Here is a 25,175-nt window from a genome sequence, read left to right on the forward strand (position 1 = left end):
AGTGGAAAGTGGTGGAGACAACCAGGTTTCTGTGACAACTGGGCAGAGTCCGGTTTGCACAGATTCTGGATCGTGGGTCAAGCTTGATCTCAAGGCCTAATTTGAAACTTCATGGTGAACCTTGGCTGCTATTATGACCTTAAACAATTTATTTTCTTCCAAGACATCTCTTGGGAAGCTAAGTTTCTCCTCCTATTTTCTGACAGATGTGAGAGTAGCTAAATGAAGCAACGAGATAAAAGAAAACATCAAGACAGTATGATGTTATAAAATAAATCCAACATTGTGAAAATAGAATTTTTTATTGTGTGTTTTGTTAAACAGTCTTCTAGGAAGTAAAATGCTGTGATATTATTTTTGAAAAGAAAACCTTAACCGCATCACTTCCTTGTGCCCTAGGTTTTATAGAGTCATTATATGAATGCAACCTTTGGATGGAAAAATGCTTTAGGACATCAATCACATATGTAAATGAGTGTAGTTATTAAAATACCAGGACTAATTCTATTAACCTTAGAATATGGTATTTTAGGATGAAAGCAGGGATCAGAAAAATGCTTGTAATTTGATTAAATTTTCCACTAGAAGAGAAAGGCCATAACTACTTGGCATTAAAACTCTTAGCTGTTTGTTTCTTAAGCATTTCCTTTACATATCCAAATAAAAATCCATAAATACATTCTTTCTAATTATCTATAGTCAGGGAGGGCTTGAATTACATGTTGTTTGAAGCAATGCAGCATCCATTGACCAAATGGATGAATGGATGAATGAGTAAGCGAAAGAAGGCTTTTCCTTCCATCCCATGACATTGCAAAGTTGCCAGGGCACTGGGTCAGGCAGTCAGTGTTATAATCGAGATGCCCCTTTTGTACTCCCTGCTGAGGGAGGCCAGGGGACAGGGGATGGCTTCATTCAGTTCCCTTGCTTACATTTCGTTATTATTTTGGAGGAAGTGAGTTCCTAAAATTGCGTCTTTGTTTGAAGGCATTTTTAAGGAGAAAAAGAAGAAGCTTTCTTAGATAATCACAGTTATTTTTAGTATTATTTCAGCTGCACCTAATAAGGAAAGAGTTGGTGCTTTCTAATTCCAGGCAGTCTGGTTTGTGTTGGCCCTTCTGGTTCCTGCATCCTTTGGGTCACTGTTCTTCAAAGCAAACCCAGCAATGTCAAGGTCTGAAGAATCTTCAGTGAAGCAGATGGTCATTTTGCAGAAGCAAAGTTGACAGGACTAAATTAACAGTGCACCCCTGGGCCCGGCTCTGAAATGACCTGTACTCAGGCAGGAAGCCAGGAAGTTCACGAGCTTTCCCACATCCTCGAAGGACTGACGTCCACGGGAGTGATGTGGGAAAGGATGGCAGTGGGAAGGAACGGAACCTGTGCAGCTAGACATGCTTGGGAGCAACACCGAAGACGAGCACACTGCTCTCCTGTTCTGTGCTGAGGCACACACAGAGCACATGCATGTGTCACGTTGTGCACATGACATACACACACCACACACACTACCCAAAACCATACGTTTATCCCATATATAAATTACATATGACATGCACACATCCATTACACATATCATTCACATAACACATACCAGGTATACATGTGTACCACATACATACATCATGCATGAATCACTCAGAGAGAGACACGTCACATGGCTATATCACATATACAAATCACACACACCATACACATCACAGAAATCTTACATGCATATTATGTACACATATATCATTTGCATATGATTTGCATGTATCATATGCAAATCACACACAGATGCATGTCACACACACACACACACACACACGCACACACATGCACTCAGCAATGCACAGAGCTAATATTTTAATCATCGGGGGTACTACACCATGCAGAGGGAGGATGGCATGATTCTCTGCGAAGTCCTGTCATGGCAACCTTGAAGGCTTAGGAATAAAAATTCCCCCAGGAGTGTTTGAGTTCTGGCATGCATGCTCCCCGCGTCAGTTGACTGTTGTGTTAAGCTGACCTGTGTCAGTGGGAGACCCTTAGCAAGGAGCACAGGGCTTTTGGACACAGATGCTCTGCCTTTGTTGTTGAAGGGATGAGTGCCCATTTGGTGAGAGGAAAGGTCATGTGGAGGGGGGTGAGGGCGGAGGGACATTTTCTGCAGGTGTGACCGTGCTTGCCCTGACAGACCTGCACAGGTCTAGCCCTGAACACATGATCGTCAGTTTTATTTATTATTACAACTTGCTCTGTGTTAATAGTGGGCCTTGAAAAGACCATGGTCATACACTGGTGGTGAGAATATCAATGGAACATTTTTTTCAGAGCAATTTTGCCATATGTATCAAGAACTTTAAAATATTCAGGGTTTTCAACTCAGTGTATTTTACTAATTGAGCCTGAGAAATGATTAAATATGAGGCCAAAGCTTTAGACATGAGGTTGACCACTATAGCATAAAGCAAATGCAAAGAATATTAATAAAGAATATTAATAAAGTAAGTAATAAAGTATTCTTTATTAATAAATAAAGAATTTTAATAAAGATAGTATAGACATAACTAAGTTATGATATAGTCATAGAACTGAATATTATATAAGCATTCAAAATCCTGTTTCTACAGAATTTTCATGATCTGAAAAAAATCAGATTAAGTGTTAAATTAAAAAAGCAAAGCAAAACACTGCATTCAGAATGAACTTGGTTCCTTTGGAACAAGGTAACGGTCTTGACAAAAGAAAATATGGCAACGAGTTCTTCATGGGCAAGGCAGTTATAGGTTCTTTGTAGTTTTTCTTTATATATTTTTCTCTTCCCTTCCATCACAAATTTTTGTGAACATGAATGGTTTTTATCATGAATAGAGCAACAAGTTATATGGTTTGAAAGGTTCCTATATTCCTATATAAACAGTAAGTAATGGGGAATATAACTTCTCAAGGCTCAGTGAATACAGGTTTGATGTGAGGGCAACCTGTATCATCTAGTATCACAGTAATGCTGTATGACAACCATGAAATCTCAGTGGCCTTGATAGTGGATTATGGGTTGGCTGAGTGTCTCTGTTCCATGAGTTTCTCATTTTCCCAGGACCAGTGGGCTAGTCTTTTCCTGAGGAGACACAAGATTGTCACCCAAAACACACCAGGCCTTCTAAACCTGGGCTGGATCTGGCACTTGATTACTCCCACCCACATTGCATTAGCTGTAGTGAATCACATGGCTGAGCCCAGAGACAAGGGAGGAACAACAAAGTGACCTGTCAGAGGGCACAGATCCAAGAAGGGGATGGCATCCTTTTCTGTTAAGTAAATAAAAATGTTAGTTCGGGCACAGAAATAAAATTAACCTCAGGCAGAGTCATGTCTTTGAAGACTGCTGCTCATGTGCACTGTGTGGTTGTTCTGTTCTTGAATGATAAACGGGCGCTCTGTTGAGTGGCTCTTTGTGTCCTCAGATCCTGGCCAATGTGATCATCTTCATCTGTGGGAACCTGGCCGGGGCGTACCATAAGCACCTCATGGAACTCGCGCTGCAGCAGACGTATCAGGACACTTGCAACTGCATCAAGTCCCGGATCAAGTTGGAATTTGAAAAGCGTCAGCAGGTAAAATGCATGTTCAATCTTATGTCCACGTTATTTGAGACATTGTTGAAATGATGTTGTCACTGCTCATGTCGAGTGTGCAGTTCATCCGCTCACGGGCATCAGAAGGAAACCAGAGTAGCCATCTGATGGCCCTGCCCGCCCAGCCTCAGGCGGTGTGCTGGGTAGATTGAATCATGAACCAACAAGCAGAGATGACACCTTCAGATTGAGACCCAGCAACCCCCAGGATCACCCACGTGCTGACAGCCACATCAACCACCATTCAGATAATAATGATAATGAGTATTATTACAGTGACACTTTATTAAGACACTCATTTGGGGTTCAAGCATATTTCTCTGTGGCAAGAGTGTGCCCCACCTGAAATCTGCCTGTGTTGTCAATAGCACTTCCTATAGGGCCTGCTTTCCACCTGTAGTGGGATGGGATGAAATGAAGTGGGATGGGGTGACTGAGCTCATCCTTGAGGGAGGTGATTGGAGTTGGGAGGGAAGGTCTGGTGGGGAACTAGTTGTTATAGTGTCGAGGGCTGTCCTACAGTGACTGATGTGGGTGATGCATGGAAACATACATCAGGGAAATACATAGGCTCCGACGAAGCACTGAAAAAATAGGAAATGCAGATAGTAGGAGATGAGGGAAGCAAAGCCATCTAGGATCCATGTGGTCTCATCCAGGATGGTGGTGAGCAGGTGAAGCAGATATGCTTTGGAGGCGAAACCAGGAATGGGTCCTGAACTTGACATGCTTAACTTCAGGTCATGGTGGAATATCCATATGAATAGGGTTTTTTTTGTTTTTTGTTTTTTTTACTTGGGTTTGTGTATTTCCGCAGGAACCCAGTTTCCATCTATAAAGGTGATGGTTGGCATGACTCTCTGTGAACCCCTCTCTGAGCACATTCATCAGTATTTGGCACATAAAAGATGTGTTATTATTATTTGTTAAGTTGTATCGAGTTAGTCCATTTTATATAATTTCATCAAAATGTATTATAGTGGTGAGCAAAAAAAAAAATCCTTTAAATATTGACACTAGACTTTTATTTGTGTATGGACTGATGAATAGTAATTGGATTCCTTTTTGAAAACAGGGAGGTCTGTTTGCCATTCAACAAATATTGACTGAGCATCTAGTTTGTGGCAGGCATGATTCTAGGTACTGGAATGTGGCTGTCAATATTGCTTTCCCACTGGTATGAGCAAATCTCCCAGTTTTATTTTAAAAAAGAATTTTGTGTTACAACATGTGTAGCAAAAGTATTCAGATATTAATGTTTAATTCTTTGGTCCCTATGTGTATCAAACTCTGTATTCTACACTAAGAGAAATAGACAGTTGTTGACATGGGTCTGTTAACTGGTATATCTTCATATACTGGACATTTATCCATGTTCAGTAGCAGTTCAAATCTGGGTTCTAGAAAATTCCATAGATTCAACACCCAGCACTTAGTGTTCACGATTGTTCCCTCTACAGGGTTCAGATGTTTTGGGAGAGATGGTATCCTTTTTCAAACAGCAGTGACTGGATCAGGTTGGTCCTGTCAGTCATATTTAACTTTCTTTTCCATCACTTGCACCAAGGTTATAGAAAGAACTGAAATTCCAAGTCAAGGGTTTATAATGTTTATAGTACGGACTTGACAGAGTGGTAAGTCAGACTGCTGATCTGGTCTGAACTGCTTCCTGCCCTGAAGAGACCTTGAACAACCAGGACCAGGTGTCATCCAAGTGGTCAAGAAGGGCAATGCTTTGACCTTACTTGGCTCCAGAACTAGACCAGTGAGGCATACCTCGAGCTACAGACTTTATGGGACCATCGTGGGAGGTATTATAAGGGTGTCTACTTACAAGTTTATGAAAAGTATCCAATGATCCTTTTTAAAATAAGGAAAGAGAAGAGGGACACTTTGAAGACAAAGAACTTATACTAAAGATATTTAATAAAATATAATTGGACACCACACATGTATTTTGCTACCAAACTTGGTAGTCAGCTCTCAGGATCTTGGGCCCAGAATATAGTAGTTTTCTTGTTAGGATTTTGGAAAATATGTTTCTAGAATAGAATAAATGTTTATATATATATTTTTAGACCAGTATGTAATTGAATGGGAATGAAAAATTTCCATAGTTAATAAAATCAGTAAAGTGTGATCGTACAGATTTAAGGAAACAAATAAAAATTGGCCAGTGGCAATCTAGGTATCCTTCATACAGAGGAGCAGTCTCAGAGACCATAAGGCCTGGTGTGGCCACAAACCAAATTAAGGTGCAAGGATTCCACGTGCCACTTCCTCTCCACCCGTTACCAAAAACCAGTTTTAACAAAAATTATTGAAGTATAGTTGATTTACAATATTGTGTTAGTTTCTGATGTACAGAAAAGTGGTTCAGATATTTATAGCTATATATATAGATACATAGACACCTATATATGTTTTATGTATGTTATATATATTCTATGCATGTTCTCTCTATATATCCATATCTATATATATCTATATAGATATAGATATAGGTGTTTCAGATGTACAGCAAAGTGATTCATATATATATATAATACTTTTTCAGATTCTTTTCCATTGTAGGTTATTACAAGATATTGAATATACCACAAACCATTTTTGCTTTATCCACAGTCACTAGGACAAACAGTAGTGTCCTTCAAAGGGCTTCATTCAGGGTAGGGGTGTGTGCTGAGCAGCTACAAGATGATTTGTTTTGGCCACCATTTGGTTAAAATCTATACCATCCGTTTTAGTGTTATATCTGCAGTTGCCGCAGAGTGAGTTGACACTCCCAGAGGCTGAGGGCTGCCGTCTTTCATAGTTACTGGGCCTCTTTCACTGCTTCAGCCCCCTGTCGTCCTTAATCCTTGGGGAGGAAGGCAAATGTCCTGTGAGCCCAGGAAGCTGTCCCTTCTGCAACCGCCCTGGGGTCTACAAATTGTTGCTATTACTGGGAAGTGGCTAGGGATTCTGAAATCTTTTCAAAATTGCTCAACTCTGTACTTTCTTTTCTTCAAATTTTGTGCTATTTTTCCTAGACGCAAATGAGATGAATTTCTTGAGATTAAAAATCATGTTTCAATAAAGTAGTATTTGTGCTATAAGATTTGGAGAGAGAAGGGAATGAAAAATGTTAGCAGAGATTTTCTCAGAGTTGTATTCTTGCCCTAAAAGTGCCCTCATGGATAAACACTAAAAACCATATTTAGTTTTTTACTAACTGGGAAAACGAATGCATCGCATTAGCCTTGAGGCCACCTTTGGGGCCTGAAAGTGGTGACTTTTGAATTTTGTCTTAAGTTTCACATCGTGCAGAAAAAGCCATTTCTTGTGCACCATGTCACTGCCATAGAGCCTCTTTATCAAGCAGGTGTTTCTCCCTGAAGTGTGTAATAGACTCTCAAGAATTGATGAGAGCTGGATTCAGAGCAAAACAGGAACCCTCTCTCTTAACTGCCTGGGCAGTTGAAATAAATATTGCCTCTGTAGGACTGCAAACTGAATTTGCTTTTTTTTATAGAAAGAAAATAAACACTCTTCAATTTATATGTTGTCTTTGTTTGAAAGTAATGTAATTCAAAGAATCTTTATATGGCCTACCTTCCTCTGGAGCCATCCTGTGGATTGAATATGACACAATATGTGTTTCAGTGGAGGGAGAATACTAGTCAAGTGAGGTGTGGACCCCATGTTATTCCTGGATCTGTAGCCCACCATGGGGGCCATTAGTGAACCAGTAGGCTTCTGGTCTCTCGGACAAAAGTGTTTCTTCTCTTCAGATTTCAATGGAACAAGTAAGTGGTCCTTTTGTGTCCATGGTTGGGTAGATAATAAATGTACCCATCTTTATCCTAATATGATAGCAGGTAATATTAGGGCACTACCGAATGTATTGCATAAATCATTTATGATGTGAGGTAAAGTGTAGATGGAGTTGCTGTAGATTTGGGATGCTAAAATTTGGCCCCTTTTCATGAGGGAAAAGGAGAAAGAAGGAACTGATATTTCTTTGAGTCTTCATAACGTACCAGGTTGTCTATCCAGTTATTTTACATATACTGTTGTATCAGTTTCCTGTTGCTGTTGTAGCAGATGACCACAAATGCAGTGGCTTAAAACAGAACAGATTCACTATTGTACAGTTCTGGAGACCAGAAGTCCAAAATCAGTCTTGTGAGTTTGGCCAGGGTATTGGCAGGGTGGGGTCCTTCTGGGAGCTTTGAGGGGAGAATCTGTCTAGTTCCCTTTTCAAGCTTCTAGAACCTGCCTGCATTCCTTGGGTCCTAGCCCCTTCTCTCATCCTCAAATTCAGCAGCATAGAATTTTCTGATCTCTCTGTCTCTCCAACCCTCCTGTCTAATCACTGATTCTGCCCTTGTATCTTCTTGCTTCTCTCTCACTAACCCTCCTGCCTCCCATAAGGATAATCCAGGAAAATTTGCCCATCTTGAGGTCCTTAATTTAATTACATCTGCAGAGTTCTGGGTTTGCCATGTAAGGTAACATACAGGTTCCAGGGATTAGAACAGGGTCATCTTTGCAGGTTCATTATTCAGCCTACTACCCTGTCTTCTTAACTTATTTATCAACTCTATGACTTAAGTCCTTTTTCTCACTTAAAACAAACAAAGTAATTGTCAAGTTACTTGTCCAAGATCACTCAGCTAGTAAGTGTTGTTATTTCTGCCTCTCATGTTTGTTCTGCCTAGGTTGTTTGGAGTGATCTCCGAGGATAGAGATTTTTCCCATCCATAAAGGACTTTTTTTTTAGTTAACTGTGTTACTACTATTACTAGATACATAAGAAAGCATAAGACAATAGCAAACATTTACCTGGCTTATCCTTAGGTAATGTGTTTCCCTGATAAGAACATATTGTCCATGAGAATGTTAGGAAGTTACATGAAAGATCATTTCCTCAAGAAGCTGCAGTGTTAAATCTGTCTGTGGCTTGATTTCCATTCTGTAGTGGACTCTGGAGGCCACCTGAGCTGAATCCTAGTTACGTACATCATCTTTCAGTGTGACCTTGGTCAAATTTCCTAACTTCTTTACCTCTGATGGAAGTTCTTCTACTTGATCTTTTGCCACATTTAAGAAACAGTCTTTTCAGCGTCCAGAATGGTATCCTGCTAAGAAAGTAATCAGTAGCTGGTCTTGCATTGAACTCTCATGACTTAATGCACTAACTTAAGCAACAGAAATCAGCTGCCACCCTGGCCAAGCCGTTGACTGTGCTGAGGCAGAGCGTGGGGGGCAGGTAGTGATTGATGCCGGCTCTGCCTTCTCCTGAATGCCCTCTATAATAAGTTCCCTTCTTCCTTGAAGCAAACAGATTGAACAGAGAAATGTTCTGCTTTGTCTGCTAGAAGAGATGGGGAGTCTTGCTAACACTCTTAGCAGTTCCATCTCACCACGTTCAGAAGTCTACTTTTCACGAGCAGAATGGACATTGCTGCACACAGGGCACGACACTGCATTTCCCCCAGTTGTCTGTCTGCATCTGAGTTGGTACATGGAGTCCAGGATGAAGCATCTCACAGCAATGCCTCTTTCTTTTTTTTTAACATCTTTATTGGAGTATAATTGCTTTACAATGGTGTGCTAGTTTCTGCTTTATAACAAAGTGAATCAGTTATACATGTACATATGTCCCCATATCTCTTCCTTCTTGCATCTCCCTCCCTCCCACCCTCCCTATCTCAGCCGTCTAGGTGGTCACAAAGCCCTGAGCTGATCTCCCTGTGCTATGCGGCTGCTTCCCACTAGCTCTCTATTTTACATTTGGTAGTGTATATATGTCCATGCCACTCTCTCACTTTGTCCCAGCTTACCCTTCCCCCTCCCCGTATCCTCAATTCCATTCTCTACGTCTGCATCTTTATTCCTGTCTTGCCCCTAGGTTCTTCTAACCAATTTTTTTTTAGATTCCATATATATGTGTTAGCATATAGTATTTGTTTTTCTCTTTCTGACTTACTTCACTCTGTATGACAGTCTCTAGGTCCATCCACCTCACTACAAATAACTCAGTTTCGTTCCTTTTTATGGCTGAGTAATATTCCATTGTATATATGTGCCACTTCTTCTTTATCCATTCATCTGTCAATGGACACTTAGGTTGCTTCCATGTCCTGGCTATTGTAAATAGAGCTTCAACGAACATTTTGATACATGACTCTTTTTGAATTATGGTTTTCTCAGGGTACATGCCCAGCAATGGGATTGCTTGGTCGTATGGTAGTTCTAGTTTTAGTTTTTTAAGGAAATTCCATACTGTTCTCCATAGTGGCTGTATCAATTTACATTCCCACCAGCAGGCAAGAGGGTCCCCTTTTCTCCACAACCTCTCCAGAATTTATTGTTTGTAGATTTTTTGATGATGGCCATTCTGACCAGTGTGAGATGATATCTCATTGTAGTTTTGATTTGCATTTCTCTAATGATCAATGCCCATTTATGATAAAAACCCTCCAGAAAGTAAGCATACAGGGAACTTTCCTCAACATAATAAAGGCCATATATGACAAACCCACAGCCAACATCGTCCTCAATGCTGACAAACTGAAACCATTTCCACTAATATCAAGAATAAGACAAGGGTGCCCACTCTCACCACTATTATTCAACATAGTTTTGGAAGTTTTGGCCACAGCAATCAGAGAAGAAAAAGAAATAAAAGGAAACCAAATCAAGACAGTATGGTACTGGCCCAAAAACAGAAATATAGACCAATGGAACAGGATAGAAAGCCCAGAGCTTAACCCACGCACATATGGTCACCTTATCTTTGATAAAGGAGGCAAGAATATATAGTGGAGATAAGACAGCCTCTTCAATAAGTGGTGCTGGGAAAACTGGACAAGTACCTGTAAAAGAATGAAATTAGAACACTCCCTAACACCACACACAAAAATAAACTCAGAATGGATTAAACACCTAAATGTAAGGCCAGACACCATCAAACTCTTAGAGGAAAACATAGGCAGAACACTCTATGACATAAATCACAGCAAGATCCTTTTGGACCCACCTCCTAGAGAAATGGAAATAAAAACAAAGATAAACAAATGGGACCTAATGAAACTTCAAAGCTTTTGCACAACAAAGGAAACCATAAAGAAGACCAAAAGACAACCCTCAGAATGGGAGAAAATATTTGAAAATGAAGCAACAGACAAAGAATTAATCTCCAAAACATACAAGGAGCTCATGCAGCTCAATATTAAATAAAACAAATAGCCCAATCGAAAAGTGGGCAGAAGACCTAAATAGACATTTCTCCAAAGAAGATATACAGATTTCCAACAAACACATGAAAGAATGCTCAATATCATTAATCATTAGAGAAATGCAAATCAAGTAATGCCTCTTGATAAAAACCTAATTGGACATCGAGAGCCCAAGAAGAGTTCAAGCGAGCAAGACTTTCTCACTGCAGTTCCTGAAGAATGAAAGCAGCAAGTTTCAGTATAAATGTTATTCCATGATCTTTGGGTAGGATCGTGCACCCAGCGGAGACAGCAGAAGATGAGAAACACAAAACATCACACGGTACATACAGTTTGGTTCAGATAGGCTAACCCCTACTTACATCCTCAAAGATTATGAGTTAAACTTTTTTCCCACCCCATCCACTTTTTTTCTGTTTTATTTAATAATCACTTGTGTCATTTTTTTTCTTTGGTATCCCTTCCTTGATGGAGTCATAACTTGTATCATTCTTAGTGGCCACTTGTTTCCATTTCATTAAGTGATGAATTACAAATTTTTCTCTTGGTATCAGTCCCTCGACGGAAAGGACATAGTTTATGTGAGTCACCACTTTTTCTCACCACTCACTAGTGAAAGATCGAATGATGTAGAAGATGACACTTATGTTTTGCTTGGAAGTTGAAAAAATGAAGAGTTGAGATTTCATAAGAGTTCTCTTCCCAGTGTTTGCCATTCGAATGCATCAGAATGAAGTTAAAGAATTGCTTTAACAGTTTGCATGGCATTGTATCCTATTGATTGCTTAAATTCTCTCAAAAATCAGATATTATGTTTCATTGAGAAATACCAGGACAACATATTTTGGGATGTTACAGGTTATGCCATGATGCTTATAGGAGCTTATAAATGGGAAATGAAAATCAATTCCAGAAAAAAAAATAAGTAACCCTCAAATCATCAAGGCTGCAATATTTTCTGATGAGTTCTTTAGTTAGAATGGATGAGAACACTACATATTTTCAAAGACTACAAGGAAGGCCATGCTGTGAATGTGTACTCTGGCTCCTTTAAGGAGGAATCAACAGCTGTAAATCAAAGGTCAAGGGGAAATAGGAGGAAGACCATTGGAAACAATGTCAAATCTTGATGCCTAATGAAGAGCATCATTTCAGGAGATTAGTAATAGGAGCTCAAAATAGCATCAGTGTTCATTCTTTAAAAAGTTAGACATCCTGTTCTAAAGGAAAAAAATAAAGTATGGTTACAATAATTAATCAAGCAATGTATGCAAATGCCTATTTATATCATGACAGTAGAAAAGCTAAATGGTAAAATAAAACCTCCAGAAGTTTCCTCCCTGTAAGATCCTTGAGCAAAACCCCAATCTAATGTCCATTGTGAGGAAGCCACTCACCTGTCTTATTGGAGAAACACCTGGGGAACATTTATATTGCTCCAGATTATCACAAGCTAATGTTTGTTTTTAATACTAGAGAAGCACACACACACACACACACACACACACACACACAGAAAAAAACAACAAAAACAAACAAACAAACAAAAAACCAGAAGGTGCACCCTCAGGAGAGCATCTGGTTTTGATATTTTTGGCTTCTGAAAGTTTTGAGTTTTTCTTGGAGACCACTTATTTTTTATAGCCTGTGACACAGTAGTTTGATGCTTGTAAGATTGTATAATAGGAAAAGGATAATGTAATGGAAAGACTCAAGTAAGTTCAACATCATTTGATATGAGTAAAACAAACCCAATAAAAAAGAGTTCCAGAATCAGTCCTTCTGGCTGCAGTAACCATTCTTCTGGTATTTGTCACACACAGGAGAAAATGTGTGTCCTACTCCAAAATCAAAGTCAAATGTCAGATCTTCTGTGATTGCAATCATAGTTTTCTTCCTGAAAACGGAGTCAAAGATAGTCCAGTATACCTGTTAATGAGGAAAAAAGGCATTTTGGGCTCACCAGCATGGGGCTGATTTCAAAATGTTAAAGTTATTGAATTTGTGTTTAAGAGTCTATCATCATAAGCATAGTCACAGATAAAAACACCTCCCATTGCATTAGGGCTGTGCTTGCTGAATCAAGGCACTCCCCAATGTTTATAACACATTGAAAACTACGAGTTAGGAGCTTTAGAATTTTGTTAATGCATGTATGTTTTCAGAAGGTGTTATTCTTTGGAGTTTTCCCTTTTTAAGTTGTCTGAGTATCCTCAGAGTTTTAGGAAATTTTGTTCTTGTGCTTCTCAAGAGGAATCCTTTGGTCTATTATTGGCCATTTAATACATGTATGTTATTGGATGTGAAAATTCTTCCCCCAAACCTATGTTTTCCATAAATGTGAAAGAATGTAGGGCTATATGATACACTCAGGAATGAAATATGAGGAATATTAAAGGTAATGGCATGCATATAAACCTGTGCATAAACTACTAAATTAAAATAGGGTTTTTACATATATTCTTCCATTAAATACAGGATTATGAAGGTTATGGAAGTCCCTCTTATGTATCTAAACTTCTATTTCAGAGTTTTTTCTTCGATTATCTGTTATGTGCCAGGGGATTAACCCAAGGACTAGAGTAGTATCTTAGTAGCAGACTAAAGGCCCCTGTTGTCTTTGGGCTTACCTTTGAATGGCAGGAGACAGACCATAACTGTTGGAAGGCAGAATTTTCATGAGAAGATACAAAAAGATAATGTGACTAAGCTTAGTGGGGTAGGTAGAGTGGTGCATTGGAGAGGCCAGTCAGGGGGGCTTCTCTGGGGATGTGACAGTTGTGTTGCAACATGAATCACAGGAATATGCAGCCCTATGATGATGTGATGAGAAATGCTCTCAGCAGAAGGAGTGGGCCTACAAAGGTCTAGACTTAGGATACTGATTGGCCTGTTTGAGGAGCATAAAGGTCAGTGGGATCATTGGAAATGAGAAGAGAAGAGAGAAGGAGACAGCAATCAGATACCAGACCACACACTGGGCCTCACAAGGTGTGTTAAGGACTTGTGAGTTTATTATACATGGAGTGGGAAGTCACCGAAGGTTTGTAAATAAGGCAAGGCAGTGATGTGAACTGGCTAACATTCTTTTTATTTTTTATTTTTGAAATATAGTTGACTTACAACATTGTGTTAATTTCTGCTGTACAGAAAAGTGATTCAGTTATACATATATATATACATTCTTTTTCTATATTCTTTCCCATGATGGTTTATCACAGGATATTGAACATAGTTCCCTGTGCTATATAGTAGGACCTTGTTTATCCATTCTATATATAATAGTTTGCATCTGCTAATCCCAAACTCCCAGTCCATCCCCCTCCACCCCCTCCCCCTTGGCAACCACAAGTCTGTTTTCTATCTGTGAGTCTGTTTCTGTTTTTTAAATAAGTTCATTTGGATCATTTTTTAGATTCCACATATAAGTGATAGCATATATTTGTCTTTCTCTGTCTGACTTATGTCACTTAGTTTGATAATTGCGAGGTCCATCCGTGTTGCTTCAAATGGCATTATTTCATTCTTTTTTTATGGCTGAGTAGTATTCCACTGTATACATGTACCACATCTTCTTTATCTATTCATCTGTCCATGGGCATTTAGGTTGCTTCCATGTCTTAGCCATTGTGAATAGTGCTGCTGTGAACATAAGGGTGCATATATTTTTGATGGATTAGAGGAGGAAGGAGGGTTAGCAAGGTGACCCATTACAAGCTACGGCAGTAGTCCAGACCTGAGCTAAGAGCAGCTTGCATCAGAGTGGACAGATTCAGGACCTATTTTGAAATGAAACCAGTAGGGATTACTGTAGGATTAAATGTTGGGTGAGAAGAAAAGAAAATAATCAAGAGAGATCCCTAAGTTTGAATTCCAGCAACTGGATCATGGTTGGTGTGCCACTTCTTAGATATCAGAGTCTTTGGGAACAATACTTATCAGGGGGTGGAGTAGAAATCACGAGTTGTGTTTTGAACAGTTGAGTTTGAGATACCTATTTTATGTCCCAGAGGAGATGCCTAGCTGGCAGTTGTAAATGAAATCAGGAGCTGAAAATGTAAATTTGGAAGACATCAGCGTATAGTTGGTATTCAAAGGATGAAATGAGAACCCCTAGGGAGAGATTAGGTTTAGAAAAGACAAGAATGACCTAGGCCAAACCCCCAAAGCGTACCAATATTTGAAAAGAGATAGAGGGTAAGAAGTTAGCCATTCACTGAGAAAGATCACCCATTACATGGGAGAAAAGCCAGAAAGTGTGGTTCAGTAGAAGCCAAAAAAAGGAAGTTTAGGGGGATAGCAGTCAACTTAGTCAAATGGTGAGTCACAGAGGGCAGTGTGTGAAGAAGTGACCATTGGTCTTGGCAGCATGGTGGTCGCCGGGCAGAGGGGTTAAATTGAACGGGAGGTGAGGAAGGGCATGCTACGAGTTTTGACGGCTCCTTTGACATGTGTAGCAGGAAAGGGAAGCTAAAAATGCGGAGCAGTTTGTTTGGTCAAGACTTTCTTTACACAAGATGGAAAACAATGTTGTCTTACATACTTACTGTGGCATCTCTGGCAGTACATTTTAAGCTATTAATAGTTTCTACTGTATTATATTACATAGTTTTCCCAACGTGTCTTTCTTTTATTCTGAATCATTGAATCATTCTCAGGAAGGGATGGGCAGAGGGATTGATTGATTTTTCTAGAAAGGCAACTCAGTTCCTGGATTACAGTTACTAAATAATCACAGCTGGCTCATGTGTATGCTGGCTCGTGTTCTGGTAATAGCTACTAGAAAGTTTTGAACCCAAATAGAAACAATGAAAAAGAGTTTTTTGTAAATAGGCAAATAGTAACAACATGGAAACCATGAAAGGGAACAAAAAAGTTGGGAGGCCAATGGGTAAAGTAAAGAGAACGAATTAAGACAAAAACTCAAGCCTCAACTTGGGTTAACTATGTTTTAGAAACCCATTAAATTGAAACCATAAGCCTAAATGTTAAAGGAAAAATACTTCATCCTCTTCGCCAAAAAAAAAAGATTACATATCAATGAATGTGCCATTATAACCGTATTCCTGGGAGGATCACTACCCAGAGTGTAAAAGTTTCAAGGTTGCACAGTTTTACTAAAAGCATAATTCTCATTATGGAAAAGCAAGGCTAGGCATTTCACCTGAAGATAAAAATCCATCAGCAAGCCACAGAATTATTTGAATTGAAAAGCACAAACAAAGAGCAGTAGATGGCAGCTTCAGCCACCTCCTTAAGATTCAGCATGAAAAAGCAGCAGCAGATACATTGAGATTTTCTTACTATTGTCCACGGACCCCTGCACATCTTGATTAGCCAGATTCCAAGTGACAAGAGTCCAGGGACTAATGTTTGGCCTCAGAATGGAATTTTCTTTGTTGTTGCTTCCAGTCCTGTTTTAGGCTCCTTTCTGGCGCGTTGTGTGCCAGATGACTTCATTTTCTAGAGGAGTAGTGTAGAATAAGAACAGGAATATTTTTTCATTGACTCAGACCAATCTGATGGAATCTAAGGCCCGCAGGCCATGCAACCATCTCAGCCCTGAAAGAAATGGCCATTCCTTGGACAAGCTTTGTCGTGAGAAATCTTTGTCACTCAGGGACAAGATCCAAAGGTTGGAGGAAGAAAAGTGCATTAAAACAAAACACAAAACTCACTCACATAATGCAAAAGGTGCCACAAGTGAAGGTATCCTTGCCCAGGCTCCTACTAATGGCCTTTCCCATCCACAGGTCACTAGGTGTCAAAATGTGGCTGCCATCTTGGCAGCTGCCCGAGAGTTTACCACCAGACGAAGTGACTCTGGGGTTCATTTCCAGAGGCCTACCTGGGGCCCACTCCTGCCATCCTGGAACCTGACTGTGGATCCTTTGGTGGCGGGGCTGTCTATTATTTTATTATTTTTCTTTGTATCCTTATACCCTGGTACAGTTGCCTACATGGAGTAGGCAAGGACATGTACTATGACACTCCAGATGGGTCAAGATACATCCGTGTATCCTGTGCTGTCTTTCTCCCCCCACCCTTCTCTTTCTACATTCAACCTTTATAATGCATTCAACCTTTATAATGCAATTAATTAATTAATTAATTAATTTTTGAGGTATGCGGGCCTCTCACTGTTGTGGCCTCTCCCGTTGTGGAGCATAGGCTCCGGACGCGCAGGCTCAGCGGTCATGGCTCACGGGCCCAGCCGCTCCGTGGCATGTGGGATCTTCCCAGACCGGGGCACAAACCCATGTCCCCTGAATCGGCAGGCGGATTCTCAACCACTACACCACCAGGGAAGCCCTATAATGCCATTATTAATTATATAGCTATGTGGAAGTAATTAGCCTAACTTTTTTATTATCAATGGTCCCAAAACAGGATCTTCTGATACTTTGGACTCCAAATGATTTATAGCAACCCCTGGACTCCTCAGAGCTCCTATGCCATTTTGATCCACCATTCATAAATCTCTCCTTTTGTCTCTTCTGAATTCTCTGCAGGTTAAATGTCATCTCTGAACTGTTCTTACACGGCAGCTCTGAATGAACCCAGGTGCTATCAGCTACATCTTTCCATTAGGAGGCTCAGTTACGTGGTTATTCATGACTTCCATAAGTAATATTTGGTCATGTTAAATCCTCAAAAAGAATAAAGAAAAACAGCAAAACTTTGCAATCTCCTGTTCTCTCAGACCCATATGCCTCTCCCCAGAAGTTTCTAGTGTAATTTTAGCTAAAATATTTCTATGAATGTGTGTTATTTTAGCCTCATTGTCATGGAAGTGAGCAATATCCTTACAGTAGGGAGCACACACACAGAATTGTGTGTGTGTGTGTGTTATGAACGATGCAATTTTTATGTCAAAGGTAAAATACAAGCATGAAATCACCCACCCTGTTAAGTTGCTCCAGATCTGCTGGAGAACGTGCATTTAAACTAGCCTGTATTGAAATACTGGGCTCATGGATACAATTGTGAGAATAGCTTACACTAGTGGGAAGCATAGCACAGGGAGATCAGCTCGGTGCTTTGTGACCACCTAGAGGGGTGGGATAGGGAGGACGGGAGGGAGGGAGACACAAGAGGGAAGGGATATGGGAAGAGATGTATATGTATAACTGATTCACTTTGTTATAAAGCAGAAACTAACACACTATTGTGAAGCAATTATACTCCAATAAAGTTGTAAAAAAAAACAGCGTTAGATTTTGATGTAGATGAATACAGAGCTTAATTACTATTTCAGCTCTTTCCTGGGGAATGTTATTATCAAGCTGAGAAAAAAATGTTTAGGGAGTATACTTAGGATTGGGTGTTCCAAAGGATGGGTCAGCACAGAGAGACAAATGTCAAGGACAGAGTCTACTCTTTTAAAGGGGCAGAGAGATGGAGCTCAAAACTTGGGCTCTGAAGGTGTAACCCTTTCAAATGAGTGAGATTTCTGAAAAGCTCTGAGTGGGATTTTGAATGCTTACTGAAAAACAGAGGGGAATCCTTCCATTAAAGAGCAATGTATTGATACTTCATCAGCTGATATACATGAATATAAAATGTAACAACTTCTATACCAGAGAGAATTGAAAGATCTCTCAGAGTTGCTGATGAATAATGGAAAAAAAAATTAAACTTGCTTTTAAATAAAGTTTGCTTTTTATATGCTTTCCGGAAAAATGTTCCCGTAGTTTGCCATGTAGATTAGCATTTATAGCAACTGTCTTTTGCCTTTGCTGACATCATGGTTTGATTTTATTTCATTGGGAAATGAACAACATGAGATTGAAGGCTAGAGAGGACAAATCAAGAATACTATCATGCCAAAAAAGAGAAATACCAATTTTAAGATATTTTGCGGGTATTTTCTCTAGAGAATGATGAGTTTAATCATTTCATGTCTTACTATCTTTTCTGGTGAAATAGAGAGTCATGGGCTGAATTGTCTTCTATATCTAAAGAAGTAATGGCTAATACCATCCTCCAGCTGGGAGGGGGTTTGGAAAAGTTACTTTTCTGATGCTTCAGAGAAAGTTCTGTACCTGTTCAGCCTTTCTTCACCAGACACCCCTTGAGTAGAGAGACGAGAAATTTGAAAATCAAATGCTACCATGTATGTCCCCAGTGTCACCTATGCCCTCCAGGGAGGACCCAGGTCTGATGCTCCCTTCACACCCCCTCTCCCTGGGCAGTGCTCCAGCTCCTGGGAAGCAGGGAACCTACATGCTCCTTCACAGGTGCTCAGGAGGCAGGTTCATCACCTGTCAGGGATGTGCTTAAAGTGTTTGTGCATCGTGAGGGACCCGAACTGCCCATTCCATCTGCCCCAGGATTCTCAGACTCTGTGAAGCTCTGTGTACAGTGCTTTGTAATCAACTTGGAGTTGTAAAATAAAAATGCAGATCAAAAGCACGGAGATTACCCAACACCCCAAACTTAAAGAATAACAATCACAGTGTAAGATGTGAATCTGTATTTTTCTCCTTCTGCTGAGTTATCCTTCTGTGTTCTATAATATGATGATGTTTATTTTATCATATATCAACTTTTTAAGTTTTTAGGCCAAATCTATTTTATTCAGGAGTTTGTTTCTGTGCCCATGTCTTAGTAATTTCACGTTGTAATTGTTGTATTTGAGGTATTTCCTGTAACTCGCAAGATTACCACCACCCTTCCTTTTTATATATATTTTAATTAGAATTTTCTTTGATTTATTTTTCGTCTTTTATTTTTCTGCATAGACTGGGGTGTATCATTTTTTCAGGTTCTTAAATATATTCCTATAACTTTCCCATTCGGAAATGTTGGATTTCTCTATTTACAAACTGTATCATTAACTCAATCGGCAAAGCTTTTAATGTTTTCTCTGCAAAGATCCCACTCAGTCTTAATAAGTTCATTCTGAAATTTTTATAGGTTCCTGTGAAAAGGTTATTTTCTTTTCACCATGACTTTTGTCTGTCTATGAACAGTATGCTGTATTTTGTAACAGTATATTGTTGGGATGTGTGTTTATCTTGTAACCAGACCCTCAGGAAATTCTCTATTTACTCTAATAGTGCTTTCTTCCTGATATGATAATCACTTTCAAACTACACTTTATGTTTTTATATGTTTAATTTTTTTACATTTTCTGGTATCAAGAGCTTCCAATACTACACTGAATGACATTGTTCTATGGGGCAGTTTTCTTGGTGCCTGTGCTTACAGGAAATGTCCATCATTTTGTCTTACACAATTAAATACACAAACTTTTAAAAAGTATTTTTATTTTTTCTACTTCCTTAAACATTTCTTTTTTAAGCCATGGCATTTTGATTTTGCTTTTAAATCTAAACTTACCTTTGACTTTAGAGAGATACATATAAACCATTTGCATTTGTCATCATAATGGTTACACCATATCTAGCTTCTCTCATTCTATCTCCTGATACTGAATGCTGTTTCCTAATCTTTTTTTATAGTAACGTCATCCTATTTTGTATGTCCTTTCCTTTTTATTACGATTTGTAAGGTGTCTGCTTTATTTCTAATGTATTTTGTGAACATTTTAGAATATACACCAACATTTTAACATTGTACTTACTTTTTATCTAAGTTGTCCCAATAACACATATCTATGTTCTTCTTTGCTAATAAACGTTCCAGTTTCTCTTATTTTGAAATTAATACATAAACTAAGAAAAAGTTATATTTGCTTAGATATCTCACGAGTTTCTTCATTCTTGTTCCATTTCACTCACCACTAAACTTCTTGAGAAATTAGGGACCACTCTTTGTTTCTCTTTCCTTTTTACCCACTTCCTAAGTTCACTACCCAACTGCTATCAAAACTCACTGTTCAGCTGAAAACACTTGCTAAATGTAAAGATATTTGCATCCTAAGTTTCTGTAGTGTTGACTTTTGTTGCCAATATTTTTTTGGAAAGAAAATATTCTTGGAGGGAAAAACAAAAACCTTCTCTCTTGGTTCCCATTACCTGGTACCACTTGGGATCCCTAACTTTTTTCTCTCTCTCCATATTTTTGGTAGACACTCTTTCCCACCAAGCACACACACATGTTCGTAAGGACTCCGCACAGAGCCATCTTTTCTCCATATTTGTCTTGGTCAGTTTTCAGCTCATCACACATTTTCAGTCATTCTGTCTGGATTGATGGCTTCAATGCACTTATTCTGCCTCCATCTTTTCCTGGGTTCTAGATGCATTTTTCATTAATACCACATACTCAGAATGTCCAAACCCCATTTTAATCCAGACCATACACTTTGTCTGTGCTTTCTCCTTTGAATATCCCAAAAAACCAATTGCTCTGCTGTGTCGTTTATATTTGACATCCCCACTGCCACCTCTTTCGGTTTTTCCTGCACCCTGCCCTCATCAGATTCATGTCATATTAATCCTTGAAAGGCACGGTTAGTATCAGGGCAAAGCTGAACATGTAAACACACTGATCTGGTTAATAATGCAGTGTCCTTGACAGCTGTTCTTTGAACTGTTTGCTGAGAGGCAGTATTGTGTAATTGTTGTAAGCGTGGTTCTGTTTCCTCATTGTTGATTTTGAATCCTTTGACACCCCTTGATACCTGCATGACTCAGGGAAAGTTGTGTAACCTTTCTGGTGTTTGGTTTCCTCATCTGTAAAATGGGTGAGTTCGTTAGTCTAGTCAGGTTGCTGTAACAAAATACCATGAACTGAGTGGCTTGTAAACAGCAGAAATTTATTGCTCATCGTTCTGGAGGCTGGAAGTCCAAGGTCAGGGAGCCAGCATGATGGGGTTGTGGTGAAGACCCTCTTGAAGAAGTTGCAGACAGCAGACTTCTCCTTGTTTCCTCACATGGAGGAAGGGAGCTTCCTGGAGTCTCTCTTATAAGGACACTCATCCCAACTGTGAGGGCTCTGCTTTCATGACCTGATCACCCCCAATGAACCATCACACTGGAGGCTAGGATTTCAACATATGAATACCAGGGGGACACAGACATTCAGACCAAAGCAATGGAGTAATGACATTACCTACCTCAGTAGAACTGTGGGTGTCTTATATATTTTTATTATCACTGAGCCAAGGGCATGTTCCCAATACATATGCGTGTATGCACACACATGCTCCCCCCATGTGCACAAGTACACATATAATATATATATATATATATATATATATATATATATAAATATATTCATATATGTGATCCCTAAGTTTATATATTTATTTATACATATTTATAAATACATGTATTTTGAATGTATATATTTAGAGTATGTTTATATGCATTCTGAATTCCAGATGGCCTAAAGAGAGTCCACAGGAGGTAGCTGACACTTTATATCAGGACTGAAAGACAACTGAGGCTCATGTGATAGGGTACTGGCTTCACTGGGGAGTTTTGAAGAGTGATAATAAAAACACAACCAGCATATGCATCTTCAAAGTCCTGTGGGAAAAAAGAGCCAGTGCAACCCATAGAAGCCAGGAGATATTTTTTCAGCTGACAGACTATGAAGAAGGAAGTGTTGAAAACTGGGGAGATTAAAGGATGTCCCCACCTTGTCACCAGTGAGAGAGGGTCCAGTTTGTACAAGAGCTTTGGGAGGGAAGATGACTCATGTATCAAAAGGTCACCAGTGAACAAATTCCCAATCACATACACTATTTTCTTTCTAGTAATATCTTTATCCTCATCTTCTTTTAAGCCATCATTTAAAGATATTTCTTTATACTGAAAAAATATATATGCGGAAACTATAAGATACTTGAGTTATGAGCCTGATTCTTTGTTTATTCAATGACAGGCAGTCCAAATATCCATGTTAGACTCATGTCTATGCTGCTAACATGTCAGTACTAAGAAGAAGGAGAGAAATTCTAAAAGCTTCTGGAAAGAAGGAAACAAGGATAATTGCTGTGGGACAAGAGTCAGATTTGCATTCCTCATAATCAATGCCAGTAGTAGAGCAAAATCTTAAAAATACTTAAGAAAAGTATTTTGCACTTCAATTTGTTCACCAAGTCAAACTACCATTCATAAATGGGCAGTTTGATTTTCAGGCACACGTAGGCTCAGAAAACGCAACCCCCTACAGGTATAATGACATGGAAATTTGAGGTTTTCCTCCAGTGAAACAAATAAAAATAAGTTCAAACAAAGGGGGGGATAAGAGAAACTTCGTGAGCCAAGAAACTAGTAAAACTTGAGAATTCATACTAAGTAATAAAACTAAATAATTATAGCTGCCTAGTGTAAAAATAACACTATTAATTTGAACAGCAAGAGGAAGAAAATTCTAACACTTTAGAAATCAGATGATTTCAGCTTGGGAGTTATTGGGTTGAGGCTGTCTTATCTTGTCTAGAAAAATTGATTTCTTCTAGAACATAACATTTAAAAATAAGAAGTGGTTTACCCCATTGCTTTCAGTCATAGTGAATTTTTTTTTTCTTTTTTTTTTTTGCGGTACGCAGGCCTCTCACTGTTGTGGCCTCTCCCATTGCAGAGCACAGGCTCCGGACGCACAGGCTCAATGGCCATGTCTCACGGGCCCAGCCGCTCCATGGCATGTGGGATCTTCCCAGACCGGGGCACGAACCCGTGTCCCCTACATCGGCAGGCGGACTCTCAACCACTGCACCACCAGGGAAGCCCCATAGTGAATATTTTTAATTTCAAACAGCATTAAAGGGGAGAATTCGATTTTTATATTCATCAAAGCAGGTCCTGTGTTAAATTTGAAAAACTCTTTAAGTGGTAATTCAAATTTCATTGCAAAGGAAAAAGACAGTGCTTATGTAAGGAAAAGCCATCCTGAATGATGCAGTTTCATACACTGAGGCTTTAATATCTTTCTTCCATCCATGTGCCATAAAATCTCAGTTTAAGGACCAAGTAAAAAGAGCTTATTACATTTAAGCTGTGAAATTCAGAATCCCCTGAAGCATGTTATTCATTTCAGCGTTATTGGTACCTGCATTTACATAACATCTTTCATCTAAGGGAACCGAATTCTTTATAAATATCATAAATATCAGATTATGTAGAGTCGACTTATGCTGTGGTGTTTTTGCCATACATACATATGGCAGGGAATTACTGAGGTTTTAGCAAAAGTTTGTGCAGATGGGCGATTTCACCCAAATTCCTGAAGACAAGACTCAGGAATAGGCTTTATTTGGGAGTAATTTGCTCTTGGGAGCATTTTTCTTTACTTCCACATGTCCCAGCGTCATCCTCCTGAGGCGTTCAGCCTGAAACTTGCCTCCTCTAAAAAGCTACTGCAAGAAAGCTCAGTGCTCTCAGGAAAGGTTGAGGACCTCCATTCTAACCAGAACCCCCTCACTGAGCAGACCCTTCTGTCCTTCCTTGGAGTGTACATGTGCCTTTCAACTTCTAACGTGGAGCCCTGTCTGACTGTGTGACCGACCCTGGACATGTGTTTTTTGCTTGACTTGGTTGTTGGTTTTTAACCTCCCTGCGCCTGGATTTCCCGGTCTGTCGAATGCGAATAGTGGTAGTAATCTGCCCCACCCGATGGGGCTGTTCTAGGTATGAAGCATGTATGTCAGGGTTCTGGAGTATCACTGAATGGCAGCCAGCATACAGTGCACCTGGGCCCTTAGTCACTAGGTGGAGGTTGTGTGGATCTTAAACCTAGCAGGCTTCTGGTCTCTGTGAGCTGTGAATTGATGGTTTTGCACAGGGATTCACCTACTGCATGAACACTGAGAAGTACCCCTGAATATTATGCAGAAAAGTAGCCTCAATCTAAACTTTTGGAAACCTGCAATGCTTTTGACACTTCTTAAAAATTAAGAAAGTAACAACCATAAGAAGATACAAAGGGACCAAGAATGAAGGCTGTAAACCAGCTAATATGTTGCTGGACCTTTGGCCTCTTAATTGTGCCTTCTATTCTCTCTCCACCAGCATTTGGCAACATTTTAGAAGTACATAAAGTTCTACAAAGAATCATCACTTCTAATTGCTGCAGTTCAAAGTGTCCTTGACTTTTATTCACATTTTTATTGGAATGTAATTGCTTTGCAATGGTGTGTTAGTTTCTTCTGTATAACAAAGTGAATCAGCTATACATATACATGTATCCCCATATCCCCTCCCTCTTGTGTCTCCCTCCCACCCTCCCTATCCCACCCCTCTAGGTGGTCACAAAGCACCGAGCTGATCTCCCTGTGCTATGCAGCAGCATCCTACTAGCTATCTATCTTACATTTAGAATGGACTTGAGGACACAGTGACGGGAAGAGGAAGCTGGGATGAAGTGAGAGAGTAGCATTGTCCTTGACTTTTGATGTTTCCTGATGTTGTTC

At 39.5% G+C, this 25,175-nt stretch overlaps 1 protein-coding gene across 3 annotated transcripts in view; it reads left to right on the forward strand.

Moving 5' to 3' along the window:
• The window catches only part of ADCY2 (adenylate cyclase 2), a 440,892-nt gene that overhangs the window by 219,459 nt on the left and 196,258 nt on the right, over nucleotides 1-25,175 (forward strand). For all 3 annotated transcript variants that reach the window (XM_060092712.1, XM_060092713.1, XM_060092714.1), the window contains exon 4: nucleotides 3,450-3,599. In XM_060092712.1, the coding sequence (XP_059948695.1) occupies nucleotides 3,450-3,599 (150 nt within the window). The remainder of the gene's footprint in view (nucleotides 1-3,449; nucleotides 3,600-25,175) is intronic.

Source organism: Mesoplodon densirostris, chromosome 3, assembly GCF_025265405.1.
Source record: "Mesoplodon densirostris isolate mMesDen1 chromosome 3, mMesDen1 primary haplotype, whole genome shotgun sequence".
Classification (NCBI taxonomy): domain Eukaryota; kingdom Metazoa; phylum Chordata; class Mammalia; order Artiodactyla; family Ziphiidae; genus Mesoplodon; species Mesoplodon densirostris.